The sequence below is a fragment of the Sminthopsis crassicaudata genome, chromosome 1 (assembly GCF_048593235.1).
Source record: "Sminthopsis crassicaudata isolate SCR6 chromosome 1, ASM4859323v1, whole genome shotgun sequence".
NCBI classification, from domain to species: Eukaryota; Metazoa; Chordata; class Mammalia; order Dasyuromorphia; family Dasyuridae; genus Sminthopsis; species Sminthopsis crassicaudata.
Window position 1 is genome coordinate 52,446,419 of NC_133617.1, and position 18,015 is coordinate 52,464,433.

The following is an 18,015-nucleotide window of genomic DNA, read 5'->3' on the forward strand; positions in this document are numbered from 1 at the left end:
CTGACTTATTTCTTGGAAGGAACTGTGGAAGCCAAAAGAACTTATTCCTGGTAAATAGAAACTTAAACAGATTAAATTTAGAGCAAGCTTAAGTATAAGCTTCAAGACAGCGAGGTGGCACAGTGGATAGAACATTGAACTTGAAGAAAGGAAGACCTGAGTTCAAATCCCACCTCAGAAACATTTGTCTGCCTCAGTTCCCTCATCTATAAAAAGAGGATAATAATAGCATCTACCTCCTAGGGTTGTTGTGAAGTTCAAATGAGCAATATTTGGTTGGGGTTTTGGGGAGGCTGTTTTTTTTTTTATTTGGAGAGTAGGAGTTTAGATCCACAATACAATTAGAATAGAGAGAGTATGAAAACTTCCTTCTCTATACAATAAATTTTTTTTGCTACAACTTAAAGAAAAACCTGTGTTAAATCTTTTTTTACATATGTAATGTTCAACATATTTCCATATTATATTTTGAAAGAAAAATCAGAACAAAGGGAAAAACCATGAGAAAGGAAAAAAAATGAAAATAATATGCTTCAGTCTTTCAGTCTCCATAGTTCTCTCTCTGGATGTGGATGACATTTTCCATCCCAAGTCTACTTCAAATGCCTTGGCTCACTGTATTGCTGTCTGTCACAAACTGATCATCACATAATCTTGTTCTTACTGTGTACAATATTCTCCTGGTTCTGCTCACTTCACTCAATATCAGTTCTTGTAAATCTTTCCAGGTTTTTCTGAAATCTACCTGCTCATCATTTTTATAGAACAATAGTATTCCATTACATTCATATACTACAACTTGTTCAGTCATCCTCCAGTTGATGGACATCCCTTCAATTTCCAATTCTTTGCCACCACAAAAAGAACTGCTACAAATATTTTTGTATATGTGGGACCTTTTTTCCTTTTTTATTATGAGATACTATTTATAAAGTACTTTGCAAGCTTTACAATACTTTATAAATGCTAGCTTTAATAGCCATTATTCTTATCATATTACCTATTGTTTTAATTAAATTATCATGTAGATATTTAATGGAATTAGACCAATAATATAATTCTTGTTCTCTATATAATTACTATATAACATCTGAATAGGAAGGGATATCATATTCAAAAAAGTATTCTTAGCCTTGCCTGAAACATTTATTCCCTGTAAAAATATTTGCCCCAAAGTAGTCATGCAGTCCCTGATTGAAGACTTCCAGAGATGGGAAACTCACTACCTACTTTTTTTTCTTGCCATCACTAATTTAGAACATCACTACTTTTCTTTATTGTCTGTTGTTTTTATACTATAATCTTAGCTTTTTGTTCTTACCCTCTGCCTCATTTCTTGTTAATATGAAAATAGCAAAATTCAACTAAAGCCAGTAGGACAAATCATTCTTTTGTAGACTTTAAATTCTGTATTTATAGCTTCCACCACACTACTAAGAAGAAGAAGATAGGTGGTCTTAGTAAGAAATTCTCTAAATTTTTAGGTTATTCATTATAATTTTATTGATTCTATACATTATAGTTATAATTTGACTGCTTTTCATACATTGTTGAAGTCAGGTAAATATTTTTTTGTTTTGCTTTCTTCACACTGTCATTTTATATAAGTTCTCCCGGGTTTCTCTGTATTATTCATTCATTATTGCAGCACAATATAATTCCATTATATTCTTATTCAGTGGATTTAGACATTTAATTTAACATTCATTCAGTAAGCATTTGTTAAGTAAAAAAGTATTTTAAAAGTATAGAATCCCTTTTTGTAGTAGCAAAAAACTGGAAACAAAGGAGATGCCCATTGATTTGTGAATTGATAAGTACATTATGGTACAGAAATGTAATATCCTCTAGGAAGTCACATGGCACAATGGAAAGAGCCTTGGCTCCAAAGTCGGAGGATCTGCTTCTGATGCTTTATATCTGTGTAACTTTGGGCTAAGTCATAAAATTGCCTTACACCTTAGTTTCCTTATCTGTAAATTGAGGAAATTGGACCAGGTGGCTTCTGAGTTTCTTTCAGCTCTATATCTGGATTCCACTAGTAACTGTGCTGAAGGAAATTATATAGGAGATAATTGCTGTTCATCTTTCATTTTGAAGAGGACCAATGACATCATGAGGTGATGCCTTGATTCATGGATGAATAAGATTTATGTGAAGCACAATTGCACAAAGTTGTCAGCTTCACTTTTTCTTCATTATCATTGAAGTTCAGTGGCAAAATAAGATAAAGAATAGCTGACAATGCCCTTGTTACCAGTGGATGAGTGACCAGTGAGTGACCTTGGAGTTTTTGATTTCTTCTTGACTGTTGGAACAATTTATTCTCATTCACCCATTTCTCTGGAGAAATTCTTCACATAATAGTGGTAGAAAGCCCCCTAAGTCAGCAACAGGTTTGAGGCCTGTGAGTTATCTTCAACCTACTCTAACCCTTCTGCTGAGATGGTTTTACCTAAGTTGTGGCTTGCTTTGTACACTATAGCTTAGCATTACATGGTAAATGCAGAGAATATCCAGAGCCATCCCCAGTCCTCCTGATCTATATCTGGTCACTGGACCCAGATGGCTCTGAAGAGAAAAATGAGGCAGGTGACCTTACACTGCTCTCCCTCACTGAAATCCAATTCCCTTGTAAGTCATGGCATCACCTTCCTCATGTCTTGATCCTCTTTGAAAACGAAGGACAAAGAACAAACAACAACAATATCAAATGTAGAGAAACACAGGAAGATTTAAATAAAACCTGAAATAGTTAAGTGGAAAAAAAAAAAAAAAAAAAAAAAGGAAAACTCCAGCAAAGTAATTGAAAAAGAATGTTGTGGGATCATAATGTAGGGGCAGCTAGGTGGTGCAGCGGACGGAGCACCAGCCCTGAAGTCAGGAGGGCCGAGTTCAAATGTGGTCTCAGACACTAGCTGTGTGACTCTGGGCAAGTCACTTAACCTCATTGCCTCAGCAAAAAACCAAAAAAAAAAAAAAAAGAGTTGCATATGTAACTGTATATGTAAGGCTTTTTTTTTTTTAAACAAAAGGATAGATTAAACTTAATATGATAATAACTCAACCTCTGTCCTATTTGTATAACTTCATCCCTCTGAATTTCCTTTTGCTTTCTCATGTGTATTTTAAAAACGTCTCATGAAAGTTTTTTTTTTCTTCATCACTGTCATCACCCATCAACTCCTGCCATCCTTCATAACAAATATAGACAAGCACAGATTGTCTAGAATGACTGGGAAAGATAATGCAGAATGTTGGGGATGTGGGAAAACTGGGACACCAATACATTGTTGGTAGAATTGTGAATACATCCAGCCATTCTGGAGGGCAATTTGGAACTATGCCCAAAAAGTTATCAAACTGTGCATACCCTATGATCCAGCAGTGTTACTACTGGGCTTATATCCCAAAGAGATTTTAAAGAAGGGAAAGGGACCTGTATGTGCAAGAATGTTTGTGGTAGCCCTCTTTGTAGTGGCAAGAAACTGGAAACAGAGTGGATGCCCATCAATTGGAGAATGGCTGAATAAATTGTGGTATATGAATATTATGGAATATTATTGTTCTGAAAGAAATGACCAGCAGGATGATTTCAGAAAGGCCTGGAAAGACTTACAGGAACTGATGCTGAGTGAAATGAGCAGGACCAGGAGATCATTATATACTTCAACAACAATATTATATGATGATCCATTCTGATGGACGTGGCCCTCTCCAACAATGAGATGAACCAAATCAGTTCCAATAGAGCAGTAATGAATTGAACCAGCTACACCCAGGGAAAGAACTCTGGGAGATGACTATGAACCACTACATAGAATTCCCAATATCTCTATTTTTGTCTGCTTGCATTTTTGATTTCCTTCACAAGCTAATTGTACACTATTTCAAAGTCCAATTCTTTTTGTACATCAAAATAACCATTTGGATATATATACATATATTGTATTTAATTTATATTTTAACATATTTAACATGTATTGGTCAATCTGTCATCTGGGGGAAGGGGTGCAGGGAAGGAGGGGAAAAGTTGGAACAAAAGGTTTTGCAATTGTCAATGCTGAAAAATTACTTATGTGTATATCTTGTAAATTAAAAGTTATAATAAAAAATATAGACAAGCAAAAAATTCTTATATAGGCCTTGTTTGTCTCCTTTCTGTCAGAAGGAAAATTTTCTCATTTAGGAGTTTCCTATACCCACAAAATTACTAGTGTAGTCCTTATCCCCTTCATTCACATACCATATTCATATTCTTATGCCTCCATTTATTTACCATAATTTGTTCAGCTATTCCCTAACTGATTGGTACCCATTTTGTTTCCCATTTTTTTACTGCTATAAAAATTTTGGTGCATATGAATCCTTTCTATCTATCCTTATCTCCTTGAAGTATAATATATAATCTAGAAATGATAAGTTAGGTTAAAGTCACAGTTTAGTGACACTGTAAGTACAATTCCAAATTACTTTCCAGAAAGCAGTTTATAATTCCATCAACAATATTTTATTGTGCCTTTCCCTAGCCCCTGGAAGAGCCACCATTTTCTTTTTGTAACATTTTTGCCAAGTTGTTTTCATTTATATTTTTCTATTAGTGATTTTGGAGCATTTTTTCCATCTGGTTGGTAATTTCATTATGATTTTTATAGGGTATTAAGAGTTTACAAATTACTTATAGAAATCTTGTGAAATGAAAAGTTATTTTTATTGTGATTTTATTGATAAGGGAACTGAGGCAAAAAGAAGCTCAATAATTTGCTTACAGTCTCCTTTGACTAGTAAGTAGCAAAGCTAGTACTTATCCCTTGGGTTCCTGACCTAAAGCCCTAGGCTCTTGTCACAGCACCACTCTACCTTAGAAAAGCTCCTATTGTCTGTTTGGGATGGAAAAGGCCATCCTTTAGTCTGCTTTGATTTCAGCCTTGGGATCATAGAACTGAAAGTGGTCCTTAAAAATCATTAGCTTCCATACTTGAGGTATATGAGTTCTGTGTTTATTATTAAACATTTTTGTTTTAACCTAGGAATACCATCTTCTTTTATCAACAAGACTGGTATGGGTAATGGTGTGAAAGAAGCTTCTGTGGGTTTAAAAGAGAAGGATGTGAAAACCATTCTACCGGTTACTGGTGGGGTAAGTATAACAAATGCTTTCTTTCCTGATGGCCTTATTTAATTTGTAGATCTGTTCAGGCAAATATGCTTTTCCTCAAAGATGCTTCTGTGAAGGAATGATATAGTAATTGGAAATAGCATATACTTTCCATGGTTGTCAGTACAAAAAATGTGTGTGTGTGTATGATGCATATATGTACATGTGTATGGTATATATAAATGTAATTATGTATGTACATGTATACATATGTATGTATATATACCTCTGGGCATGTGTATGCATTATGTACCTTAAACAGATTGGTTTGCTTATCTGTTTTTTGTTTAGGTTAATAGGGCTTATTTTAATAATAACATTTCAAAGATCAGTGATTTGGTTGGTGTGGGTCTTTCCTCCACAAGTACTGATCACAGTCTCTTTTATAACGGTTTAGTAACGTGTTCAAGAACTGTTTTAATTGAAAAATTCATGCTCTTCTGACCAATTTGGTGATTAACTTTTTTTCTGGTTTAACTAAGTTGTTTCTTGGCCAGCAGACATATATTCCATCATTAGGCCTTTTATCTACGTTTTTCCTGATATAACATGCAAGAATTTACTCTTCTCTGGGATAGCTTTCAAATACTAAGGGTTATTTCTAGACCATGATGACACATTAGAGAAGAACATTAGCAGATGTTTAATGTTAAAAATGAAAATTATATCATTAAGTAAAATATGTTTTACTTAATGATATAATTTTCATTTTACTTTACTGAAGAGCATAGGAGAATCTGTGTTTATATATGTAGTGTTTTGTGGACATTTGTCTCATTTGAGCTTACCAGGGACATCAAGGGAAAGTGGAATAAAAGTACTGGTATTCCCATTTTGCAAATTAGGTAATAACCAAAACAAGGCCTAACCTTGGTCTTTTGGTGCTAAGATCAATGTCTTTCCCTTTTAAGTAAATGATTTATTGTTGTTTTGGGGAGGTTTATATCATTGTCATTTCTTAAAACACCTCCTGCGCCAAAGAAAAACAGATCAGCACATTCACTATGTGGGGTAGTCTATGTGTGGCTATCCACACTGCCCAGTTATCATTTTTTCTATTTCAAAAGTAAAGGAGTATGTTTCTACCATCAGCCCTCTGAAATTAAGGCTCATCATTATTGATCTGAATTTTAATGTTTCTTAGAGCTGTTTTCATTTACTTTGATGTCACCATTTTGTATCATGGTTCTGTCTTCTTCACTGTCTGTTAGTTTGTTCAAGTCTCCCCATGTTTTTCTAAAATACTCATATTTATCATTTCTTATGGTTCAAAAAGCATTCTGGTACATTAATTCCCGTATTCTGCCCTTTGTGTATTCTGTCATTCCCCATCATTTGGGTATCTACTATTTCCTGTTTTTCTGCCACCAATAGGCCGCTAGGGGGTGCCATTGTGCACTGAGTCCTGAGCCTGAAGACTAGAAGACCTGAATTTGAATCCCACCTCAGGGACCCTGAGCAGGTCACTTCACAACTCTGTCTGCCGAGTATCCTTATTCATAAAACAGGGAAAACGATAACACCCACCCACCCCAGGGTTGTTGTGGGAGTGAGAGGAGACCATGTTTGTAAAAGTTTTGCCAGCCTTTAAGAGAACGCTATAGGGTATCAGTGCTCCTGTTTTATTATTCTTGGGCCAACTCATTGCAGTGCTCTTTTACATCCTCCTAGCCTTCTGGTTAATGATTATTGGAAACAGCTCACCTGAATAGTGGAGGAAGACATTTTAACCATTTAAATTAAATTAAAGATGTGAATATTTAAATTACTTCTTATTTTACCTTAAAGAAATGAAAACTTTACCAGAAAGGTTTGAGTATATAGTCCCTTCAAGATGTGGGAATTGTGTTATTTTCTATTCTTTTGCTATATTCTTCATAAATGCTCACTGAATTAAATTCTTGATCCTAATAACTGACCACAAGACAAATCATAAATTAATCTGAAAATATAAATCTTATCATTGTTTTTTGCTTATCTTTTTCTTTGTTTCAGGATATAGTTGGGGCTGTAGTGTAATATGATCTTACTGTGGTATAGCAGGTTTTTGGGAATGCATATCAGATTGAGAGTCAGAAAATTTGCACAGTATGGTCCAGATATGAGACTTGGGTATAAGTTTCAGTCCTTCTTTATCCACAGTTGTTTGACCTTTTTACCCTAAACATGTCATTTCACTTTGTTGTGTCTTAATTTACCTGTCTGTAAAATGATGGGATTTTACTAAATAATTTGTCATCCTGTTTTCTCTCTGGAGTCAGTTTTTTAATTTGTAAAGTGAGGATGTTATAAACTGGAAGTATGACAAATGATGGAAATAATCAGAACTGCAGGATATCTAATAGTTGTTGGTAGAACTGGGAATTGATCCCAATTCTGGAAAGTGGTCAAGGATTACATAAAATAGATGTGATCATACTCAACACAAAAAGAAAATATGCTGTTGTTTGGAAGCTAGGTATTCTGGGTTATAGGGTACTTCCTGTGTAACATTAGAGTTCTTCAGCATGCTTTTGAGTTTTGCCAGACCTTTTCTGCCCCCCCTCCCTTTATTATAAAGATAGCTCTCTGGGAGAAGGTAGGAAAAGAAATATAGAGGGAAATGTAGATTATATAGAAACAAATAATATCACTAAAAATCATTTATTAAAAAATGTGACTATATCCTTTGACCCATTTGGAGTAGTATGACAGTGGATACAGAGCTTGTAGAATGTCGAAAGGACTGGATTCAAATCTATTTTTTGGCCCAAACTAGCACTGACTCTCAGCAAGTCATTTGAATTTTCTGTGCCTTAGACAACTCTTTAAGACTAATTTTTTTAAAATAGTATTTTATTTTTTCCAATTATTTGTAAAGAAAATTTTCAACATTCAGTTTGAAAAAAATTTTGAGTTTCAAATTTTCTCCCCCCTTTCTTTTCCCTTCTTCCTTTGTAAGACAGTAAGTAATTTGACATGGGTTATATATTAACAATTATGTAAAATATATTTCCATATTAATCATGTTATGAAAGAAGAAACAGACCAAAAGAAAAAAACACACAAAAAGCAAAGAAAATGAAAATAGTATGCTTTGATCTGCATTCAGACTCCATAGTTCTTTCTCTGGATGAGTTCTTTGGATTGTCTTGGATCATTGTATTACTGAGATTTAAGACTAAATTATAAAATAGTTGATAGTTAGCATCAGTCTGGTGTCTAAACAAACCAAATCCTTTCACCCATAGATCTTGCTGTTACATTCCAAGGATCTTCCAACTAAAGGTTTTATATAGATATATGATATATGATATAGATATATGATATATTTGCAGCATTTTGTATAATTGTGAAAAACTAAAAACAGAAGTAGGTAGTCTTCTGAGAAAAAGCTAAGTTAATTGTAATCAGTGATTATAATGGAGAAGTCCTGTGGTCAATGATATATGTGAAAAGTTCAGAGAAGATGTCTGTAAAGAAGACTTATGTCATAGAATTATGGATTGAGAGAGAAAAGGGACCTTCGAGGGCATCTAGTCCAACATCTTCATTTTAAACTTAAGGACACTGAAGCTGATAAAGTAAAGTGTTCAAGGTAGTAAGGTACTAAGTCTAGGCATGTCCTAAATATGATTAAGGTCACATAAGTACTAAGTGGCAGAGTCAGGAACTGACTTGAGGTGTTCTGGACTGTAAGAACAGAGGAAGGTTAGCAAAATCAGCAAAGTAATATATATAATGACTCCAACAATGTAAAATGGAAGAACAGGTACTAAGATTGGCCCCTGAGAAAGATTAAAGAAAATGAACTCTTCTTTATTTCCAACGTGGGAGACTATGTTTATGAAATGCAGTGCATGCTGCCCAACTGAGTCAATGTGTTACTTTGTTTTGCTGAACTGTTTTGTTTTTGTTTCTCAGTCTTTAGCACAAGGGGAGGCTTCCTGGGAAAAGGAGGAAAGAAGATTATATTTGAAAATCAACCTTTTTATTTAAAACACCAAAATTCTATGAATCTACTTTTTGAAGTTTCCAAATGTGCTTCCATTTAATATTTTAGTTCCTGTCCCTTTCTTTTACCTAGGATGTACTCATTAAGTTATTTTCCTGTCTACTCTAATGTGACATATCCCAGTTTTAGAATCATCTTTGAACTTTGAGTTTTTATATTTTATTGATACTACATGCATACCTTGACCAATATTGTTTTATATAACATCATAATACATTATAACCAAAATTCACCATATTTCAAAATTCTACTGTGATTATTATTTCATGTCAGTGGAGAAACATGATGCTCAGAGATAGTCTAAGCCCAGTGGCATTAACTGCTCTTATTTTGGGTAGTGATCCATTGAATTGATATAACTTACTGCTCACTGTTGCTGAATGTTCTTTATGTCCCCAGAGTCATTAAGCACTGTGGGTTGAATATGTGTATTTTTGCTAGTGTACTAATGGCATTTGAGAACTGTTTACCAGTATAGCATGTGCTTTGAGAGTTCAATCATTTTAGAAGTGGTGATGGATTTTTGCTTTCAAATGAACTTTTTGTGCCAAAGGCTGTCTAGATAAATGTGCAGACTGTAGCCATTGAACAGTAGGGGCTAATTGGGCCTTATAGAAAGAAACTTGTGGCCAAGGGTAGAAAGCATGATGATGATGGTGGTAGTGGTGAACTCTGTGGGGGGGGTGTTGAAAAAATTAAAGGAAGGAAGATTCTTTATGTTTGTCTTTTAAGCGTTTGGTTCAAAATAATTTTTAAATAGAAAGAGTCAAGGTTTACTTCTTTGTTTAGTATGAATGAGTCAAAAAAAAAAAAAAAAAAAGACTAGCGCCTTGTCTGTTCACAGGTCAGTGATCTGAGAACTTTGTACCTCATAGGTCTAGTCATCTCTGTTTTTCAGGGTCTTGCCAGATGCTTTCTTCCTTTTCATTAAGATAATTGAGGTAATTAATATTGCCAAGAAAGACTTTTGAGTTTAATTTCATTTGACCTTAATTGGTACTAGGCCAATAGAAGCTACAGAATCTAAGTTTAATGTCTAGAAATTTCTAGTCTAGGAGTTCTTAATCTTTTTTTGTGTCTGAAATAGCATAATATTTCTCAGTATATTATATTTGAAAGCATAAAGTACATGGGATTAAAAAGAAAATTATTTTGAAATTATCTTATCATTTTTCCTCTCCAAATTCATGACCCTCTGAAATCTATCTACAGACTTATGTTAAGACCCCCAGCCTGTTCATTTTACAGCAAAAGAAACTGAAACCTAGAGAAGTTACTTAATTGAAGTTGTACAGTTATTGAAGCTATGGTTGAAACAAATTGGTACAATTCAACTGATTTTTACATAATTATTTGAAAACAAAAGGTTTTGTATCTCAACTTAATGGATAATTTTATTTGATTGTGGCAAAATAAACTTCTTTTGTTACTGATTGTTCAGTGTTTGTCTTTTTTTTTTTTTTTTTTTTTTGGTTTTGTTGTAGGATGATAAAAAAAAACTTCTCAACTCTCTATTATCTGGGGCATTGGCAGGAGCTCTTGCTAAAACTGCAGTAGCTCCCCTGGACAGAACCAAAATCATCTTTCAAGGTAATTGTTCTTGGCCATTAGAGTGGGGGGAATGTTTAACTTAATGAAGAAAAATTTTAGGGAGAACATATTCCTCATCTTCAAATATTTGAAGGGCTGTCATATGGAAGAGGGATTAGTTGGGTTCTGCTTAACCCCAGAGGCAGAACTGAAGGAAATAGAAGGAAGCCACAGTGGGACAGATTTCACCTGGATGACAAGGAAAACAAAAAATTGGAATTCTGAAAATGGAGTGTGTGTTTTTAGGAAGTAGTTGATTCCTTCTTACCAGATGTGTCCAGGGAGTCACTCCCTTAGGAATATTTTAGAGAAGATTCCTTTTTAGTTTCTGGGTGCATCTCTGAGGTCCTTCTAAGCTCTAAAATTCTCTAGGAAGAATTTACAATTCTTTCCTCAACCATTTTCTTTCCTATCCCTGTCCCAAAGGGGAAAGACAAGATCTAAAAGAAAATGGGTAAAATTTCCCTCTTGTGGGTGTTCCCTTCTTAGAAATTGGGCTTTTCTCACAAAAGCCTCACTTTAAATTATCTTGCATAGTTTTTAACAGAACAATTTAATCATGATTACTTAAGAGTTGTAGTTTTCTAGTAAGAAATGATGTTTCAGATAGACAAATACTGTTTCACTTTTTATCTTTGTTTTCTTTGATTACATCACTGGAGTGACAGAACTGCCTTGTGCAGAACAGTTTTATTAATTTTCACTTTTGGAATGATTAGAGCAAGCTGACCACCAACACAGATGTGCCTGACCATGTTCTTCCCTTGAGTTATGAAAAGAGAGCTCAGCAGGGACAGCTAGGTAGATAGAGCACCAGCCCTGAATTCAGGAGGACCCAAGTTCAAATCTGTTCTCAGACACTTAACACTTCCTAGCTGTGTGACCCTGGGCAAGTCACTTAACCCCAGCCTCAAAAAAAAAAAAAAAAAAAAAAAAAAAAAAAAAAAAAGAAAGAAAGAAAAAAAAAGACAAAAAAAAAAGAAAGAAAGAAAGAAAAAAAAAAAGAAAAGAAAAGAGGGCTCAGCAGCTTTGATGGACCTCACCTCTGAGATGTGAGGAAGTAGCACCATAGATAGGAAAGAGGACTAGTTATACTGGTAGACTCCTCAGAGTTCGAATCACTTTTTTTTTTTTTTTTTGGCCAATGGCTTATTCAGTACTCTGTTTGCAGGCATCCCTAGAGAGCACATATAATGTTTACCTTGAATTATTTCCTGCTTCTTTTTTACATGATTTTTTTTACTGTAACAAAAACATAATATAATACAATTTTTATGATCTTGATCTTTCCTTCTTGCCTTTGCAAAAGGCCAGAAGAGAAACATTTGCAACTTTTAAAACCTTGAAACATACTATAGGAATATTATGACCTTGTTTTTTTGTTTGTTTGTTTTTAACAAATCCAGCAACCAAAATTATGTTACTTTCCTCAATAAAATTCAAGCAGCCAATATTGGGAACAGAGATAGTGAATTTTTTTTTTGTCATTCTTAATCAGCTAGACTCTCATATACTTCCCAATGGCAGAATTTGGCTTCCACACCAACTTTTTTCTAAGATAATCCCTTTTGTATGAGATGCTTCTCCATATAGGTTGACCTTCAAGGCAGTACCTGCATGAGCTTTCTTCTATCATTTATTATGCTACTTTTGGTCTCTTCTGTGGCTTTGGAGTCTTCTAGCTGTATAAAACCCATCACATTTACCCATACTGCCACTGTGTAGGCTGAGAAGAAAGAGAGAAGAAAAGGATTTCCCAATTTTCTCTGTTGGTTGAGTTCTCTCTTGCTCACCAACTTTGCTGCTCAAAGTCTTTTCATGTGAGCCCACCTTCTGAAAGTGTCAGCATTACCTGACCTTATTTCCTTCTTTCTATCAAAATTTATATTCCCTCAGTTTTCCCCACATAAGAATAGATTATTGTTATTAATTATAATTAAGTAATTCATATTAAGGTATGTAATGACTGACTTCTCTTTTAACCCTCCCAAAAGATGTCAGTATTTTAAAAGAATTATTGACCAAATTAGATGTCAAATATTTTTGAATCTCTTGCCAAATCTGGCTGCTTTTGCTTCAGTCATCTTTTTTCCCCTGTTTACTCTGCCCAACTTTGCTTACCTAAAAAGTACAGGAATCAGCAGCTTCTAAAAGATTGTCAGTATCATATGAATAAACAGGAACCTTGGGCAAGAAAGGAGACTGAACAGATTCTAGTTCTATTAGGAGTTTTGGTCCATTTTCTTTTCTACTACTGAATTTCTTGATTTTTGCTTCCCTTTACTTGAAAAGGCATTTCAATACATATAACCCTTCAAGATCTACCTGCAACGCTCATCCTACATATGCCTCATCCATCCCACATATGCCCCTTTTTGTTTTCTTAATTCACCAAAAAAAAAAAAAAAAAAAAAAAAAAAAAAAAACCAAGTTCATTTTCAAAAGTACTTTGCTGGAATTAAGAAGAAAAAGGCAAAATCACTCACAGAGCTCAGAATCGGTGTTTCAGAGCAAAAGGAGTCTTCTCCTGAGGTAGCCTCTCCCTATCCCCAAAGACCGACAATAAAGTTTCAGGTTAACTAGCATCTGGCCTGGCCCTCTCCTCTACCCTGATCCTAACTTGGCCTCTCAGCCTGCTCTGATGACAGATTCTCTGTGATGGAATTGGAAACAAATTTTGCAGCCCTCAGGGGCCACTTCCTAGGGAAGCTGGTTTCTTGTTTCTGCCTTTACTTCCCATACTCTGATCAGTCTTAGGATATTGCTGCTCCCGCTTTACTCTCTCTTCCTTTAGTCAGATTTTGGCTGTCACCTTTAATGTCTCCTAGGATGACATTTTCCCATGTCTTCCTTCTTAATTAGAAATATAGTTGAGGAGAGATAATAATAAAGTTCTAAAAGGTCCCTGACCAGTATTTTTATACAAGTTTTCTAATTAAACTAGTTTCATCCTAAATGGAGGGTGGGGGACCTTTTTTCTGCCAAGGACCATTTGAATATTTATAACATTATTCATAGACCATACAAAATTAACAACTTATAGAATTCAAGCAGTGGGTTGTTGTACCTAGCTTTCTGATCATTATCACCTGTGGTTGCCTTAGCAAATGACTTCACATTCAAACATACCCCATCTCTGCCTAACCTCTGTTGAGAAGTAGATGCAGCCCTATAAGATGAGACTGCCTTTTTTGGTGTGAAGAAATGTGGCGTGTATATCTCCTTATTCTGGGCCTCCCAAAGAATTTCTCTATATGATTAGTTTGGAAATAATCGTATTAAGTTGATTTGAATGAGAAAGTTTTCTAATTGTAGATAGAAAGAGTATCCAGGAGAAAATGAAAAGATTATCAAAAACTTGCTTCTGGTTTAAAGAAAAACCTCATAGATTTCATAGATCTGCAGTTAGATTTTTCTGGTATTAAAAGTGGCATTCTTGGACAGAGACTTAAGGGACACCTGACTTATTGATCTTCATTTAATTAAAGTGCTATGACTTTTTTCTGCTTGGCATCAGAGATCAGAATAGGGCTCTTGGATGAAGGTATAAGGAGACATTTCTACTGAATAGAACAAAGAATTTCATGATGTAAACTGTCCAATAATGGAAATACCTCCCTGAGGAGGAATTGAGGTCTTTGTCACTAGAGGTCATTTCCCGGTATTGGGAAAGAATTGGATTGGAGAAGGACATCGTGTTTCAGGTAGGATTAGCCTTAGTGATCCCCAAAATTCCTTCCAAGTGTTTTTCACTGTCATTTCATCATCATCACATTAGTGCAGACTGTATGAGGGGTTAATAAATTGTCACTCCTCTCACTCTTTGCCACAGCTAGATAGACATTCTCCTTAATATTCCAGAAAACCTATTCCTTCATACTGTCCAGGTCCTATTGCAGTGGTTTTGTCACATTTCCCCTAGACTGTAGAATTAAATTCCTAATGTGTTTCCAATTCTTCTTTAATACTTCCTTGACAAAGCTCCTTCCAATGTAGTCTTCATAAACTATAATTCTGCTTACATTGTTCCCCAACTCATAAATACATGCTCTTTTTCTGGCATTTAAGACTTCACATTTTGGCTTCAACCCACTTAAAAAACTTTATTTCACATTATTCTGTTTCACCTCTTAGTTCCAATCAAACTGAAGAGAACTATTACTTCTTCCTCTAATTCATCATATTTCCTGCCTCCTATCAGCATTCACATAAATCATCCTCTATGCCTTGAATGTCCTCTCTTTTTCTTACCTCAGGGCCCAGCTCATGTTTTCCATGAAGTCTACCATCAGAAAAGTGTCTTCTCTCCTACTTTTCCCTACAACATTGTCTTTTGGCCATCTTCCTCATTATGTTCTATCTTCTGTATTTTCCTTCTCTAGAAATATGATCTCCTAGAAAAGGATGGAACTGTCATTTATTGTGATGATATAGTCTGTATCTTACACAGTTTGAATGTTCAGTTGTGTGTCCTTCTTCTACAACTAGGCTTGAATATAATTTTAAAGGTTCTTCTCAGCATCCTCTTTGATTCTGCACATCCATTTTCCAAGCTTTTTAAAGAGCTGGAAGAAGCTTAGACATGATTAATCCTTCTACTTGGAGGCTAAATCAGAAAATGGAAACTCAGAGAAGTTAAGGTTTTTTCCAAGGTTACATAGATCATAAGAACTAGACCCAAGATTCTAGGCCTTCTGACTTCACCCTAACATATGCTTAATTCACCCCAATTTTATCTCCCTGATAATGCACCTTGAGTTCTGCACAGGAGAACTACTGAGACCTTCATAGTTTCTCCTGTCTTCCACATATTACACAGTTACAGGACATCTTGCCCCATCCTCAGTAAAGGATGTATTCTTTATATCCTCTTATATCGTAGAGAAAGGCGTATCTTTCTAGTAAAGTGGTGTTTGACCCATTTTCCTAATTTGTCTCTTCCTTCCCCAATTCATCCATGACATGGCTCATAGCAGAGAATCTCCATGTTGCTTCTAGGATAAAATACAAACTCTTTTGTCTGGCTTTTAAGATTTCACATATTGACTTCTATTCACTTTTAAACTATTTCGCATTATTTCATTTCAGTTTGTCTTAGTTCCAGTATAACTCTTTGCATTTTAAGAGTGAGTAAAATAAAGCTTAGAAAGGGTAAATGACTGACTTGCTAGAAATTACGGATCACACTATGACTTTTAGACTACTACTATGCTGCCTCTTTTCATTTGCATTATTACTTTCCCTGCCTATTCTCCACTCCATCTTCCATATTACCTTAGAGCTTTTTTGGTGAGAATCTATGAGTTGGAAGAGACTTCAGTGACCATAGAGTCCAAGCCTCACGTGAAAGAAATCCCTCATATAACATATCCACCAAGTAAGTGTCATCCACCTTCTTGAAGATTTCCAAAGCAGAAGAACATATCCAGCTCTCAAATGCTGCTCATTCAACTTTAGCCCACTGAGAATTGTTAGATTTCTTTTTTGTTGTTGGTTTTTTGGTTTGCTTTTTCTGATGTCAAGTCTCTTTGCAGCTTTCCCCTTGTTGCTGGTTCTGCTCTTATAAGGGTTGGGAGTAGGGGCAAACATTAGATATAAACTTGTTGCAAGTAGAGAATATTTCATCCTTTGTATTTGTATCCTCAGTGACTAGCATATAATAGGTGCTTAATATTTGATTTAAACAGAAAAAATTTAATATCTCCTCCATTGGCAATTCTTCAGATAACCAAAGATGGCCATCAATAGCATAATGAGCAAATTCCTGTTGAAGTTTGCAACTTGGTAGTCAGAGGCTCATAAAGCTGGAGCTTTTTAAACTTAGATAAGTTGATATTTTATAATCAAACAGTGAAACTCTAGCTCAAAATATTTAGGATTCATGTTTAGGAGACCTTGTTATTCAGTGAAAGCTGAATCATAGAGTCACCAAATAGACAATGTTTAATTAAGTTCAGCAAATTTAGTAGAGCTGGAAAGGTCTCCAGCATAGAAATCATATAATGCCAGAGTGGGAAGAAACTTAAAAGATCAAATACAGAGAATTTTGCAATTGAAAGTTCCATTAGAGATCCTCTGTTCAAGTGGTATCAAATGAGGTCCTTCAGAACTCCCCAGTGTGCCCCAAACCAAATCCAGATGTAACTGGATATGTTTAACAAAATAAGTAAAAATACAATACAACATAAATGTTAATTTGAGATTTTCTAAGTTGATGTGCATCTGCTTCTAATTGCCTTTGACACTACTGAGCTAGTCCATTTTCTTCAGAAAATCAAAGCACAGTTAAGTGCTTTACCCAAGATCATACAGCCAATTATTGGTGGAATTTGAGCCTGCTTCTACTATTCCATATTGCCTTCTGGCTCAGTGCTTCATGGAATCCCTTATTTCTTGAAGGGGCTAGTTGGTTTTTCAGTATCAAATTTAATAATTATAATTGTCTCATCACTAACCAGCAGTTCTCTCTGCTCAAACATTTGGCTATGCAATGAGTGGAATGCTTTTCATTGTTACATTAGTTTGGAGCCATAAAGTACTCTTTGCTTTTATAGCATTTTTCTTCTTAAAAGAATTTCTAAGTGGGAATGGTTTAATGGATAGAGTGCCAGAGCTTGAGTCAGGAAAACTTGAGTTCAAATGTGACTTCAAACGCTTACTAGCTGTGTAAAACTGAGCAAATCACTTAACCCTAATTGTCTTTGTTTCCTTATCTATAAAATGAAGATAATTATAGCACCTACCTCCAAAGGCTGTGAGGATCAAATGAGATAATAATTTAAAGAGCTTATCACAGCACCTGGCACAGAATAAGTGCTATAGAAATGTTAGCTACTGTTGTTATTGCTATTATTGTTGTTATTATTATTATGGTTCCCTTAAAGTTTAAGCAGCACCTCTTTAAGGAAGGCATAGCATAAACATATAGACTTGGATACTGACTTATTCATAGAGATATTTGAATGAAAGCCCAATACTTATCCATTAGAACTGTTAAGAGGTCAGAGATTGGACCAAGTGAAATCTTAGATCCCTTATCACTGCTAAGATTGTCAAACCCAAAGGTTCTGTAGAAAATTACAGATTGTGATTGAGTAACTCCTGTGTCCAAGCTTGGAGGGAAGGTTATGCTTGTCAACTAAGCCCTTTTCTCTCTTGGTGACTGGTCAGTAACCCAAAAAAGGTAGATGGAGGGACCAGCTCATGCTGAAAAAGTCCTGATCATATGTGAATATCATCATTTTAACTTCCCAATTCTCAAGGTGGAAGAGTT

At 35.0% G+C, this 18,015-nt stretch overlaps 1 protein-coding gene and 1 pseudogene across 2 annotated transcripts in view; one reads left to right on the forward strand and one right to left on the reverse strand.

Annotated features, from left to right (window-relative positions):
• Positions 1-18,015, forward strand: part of SLC25A42 (solute carrier family 25 member 42) — a 44,753-nt gene that overhangs the window by 14,553 nt on the left and 12,185 nt on the right. For both annotated transcript variants that reach the window (XM_074303260.1, XM_074303264.1), the window contains exons 2-3: positions 5,031-5,140; positions 10,637-10,742. In XM_074303260.1, the coding sequence (XP_074159361.1) occupies positions 5,063-5,140; positions 10,637-10,742 (184 nt within the window). In that variant the 5' untranslated portion in view covers positions 5,031-5,062. The remainder of the gene's footprint in view (positions 1-5,030; positions 5,141-10,636; positions 10,743-18,015) is intronic.
• Positions 11,962-12,531, reverse strand: LOC141562932 (small ribosomal subunit protein uS12-like; annotated as a pseudogene).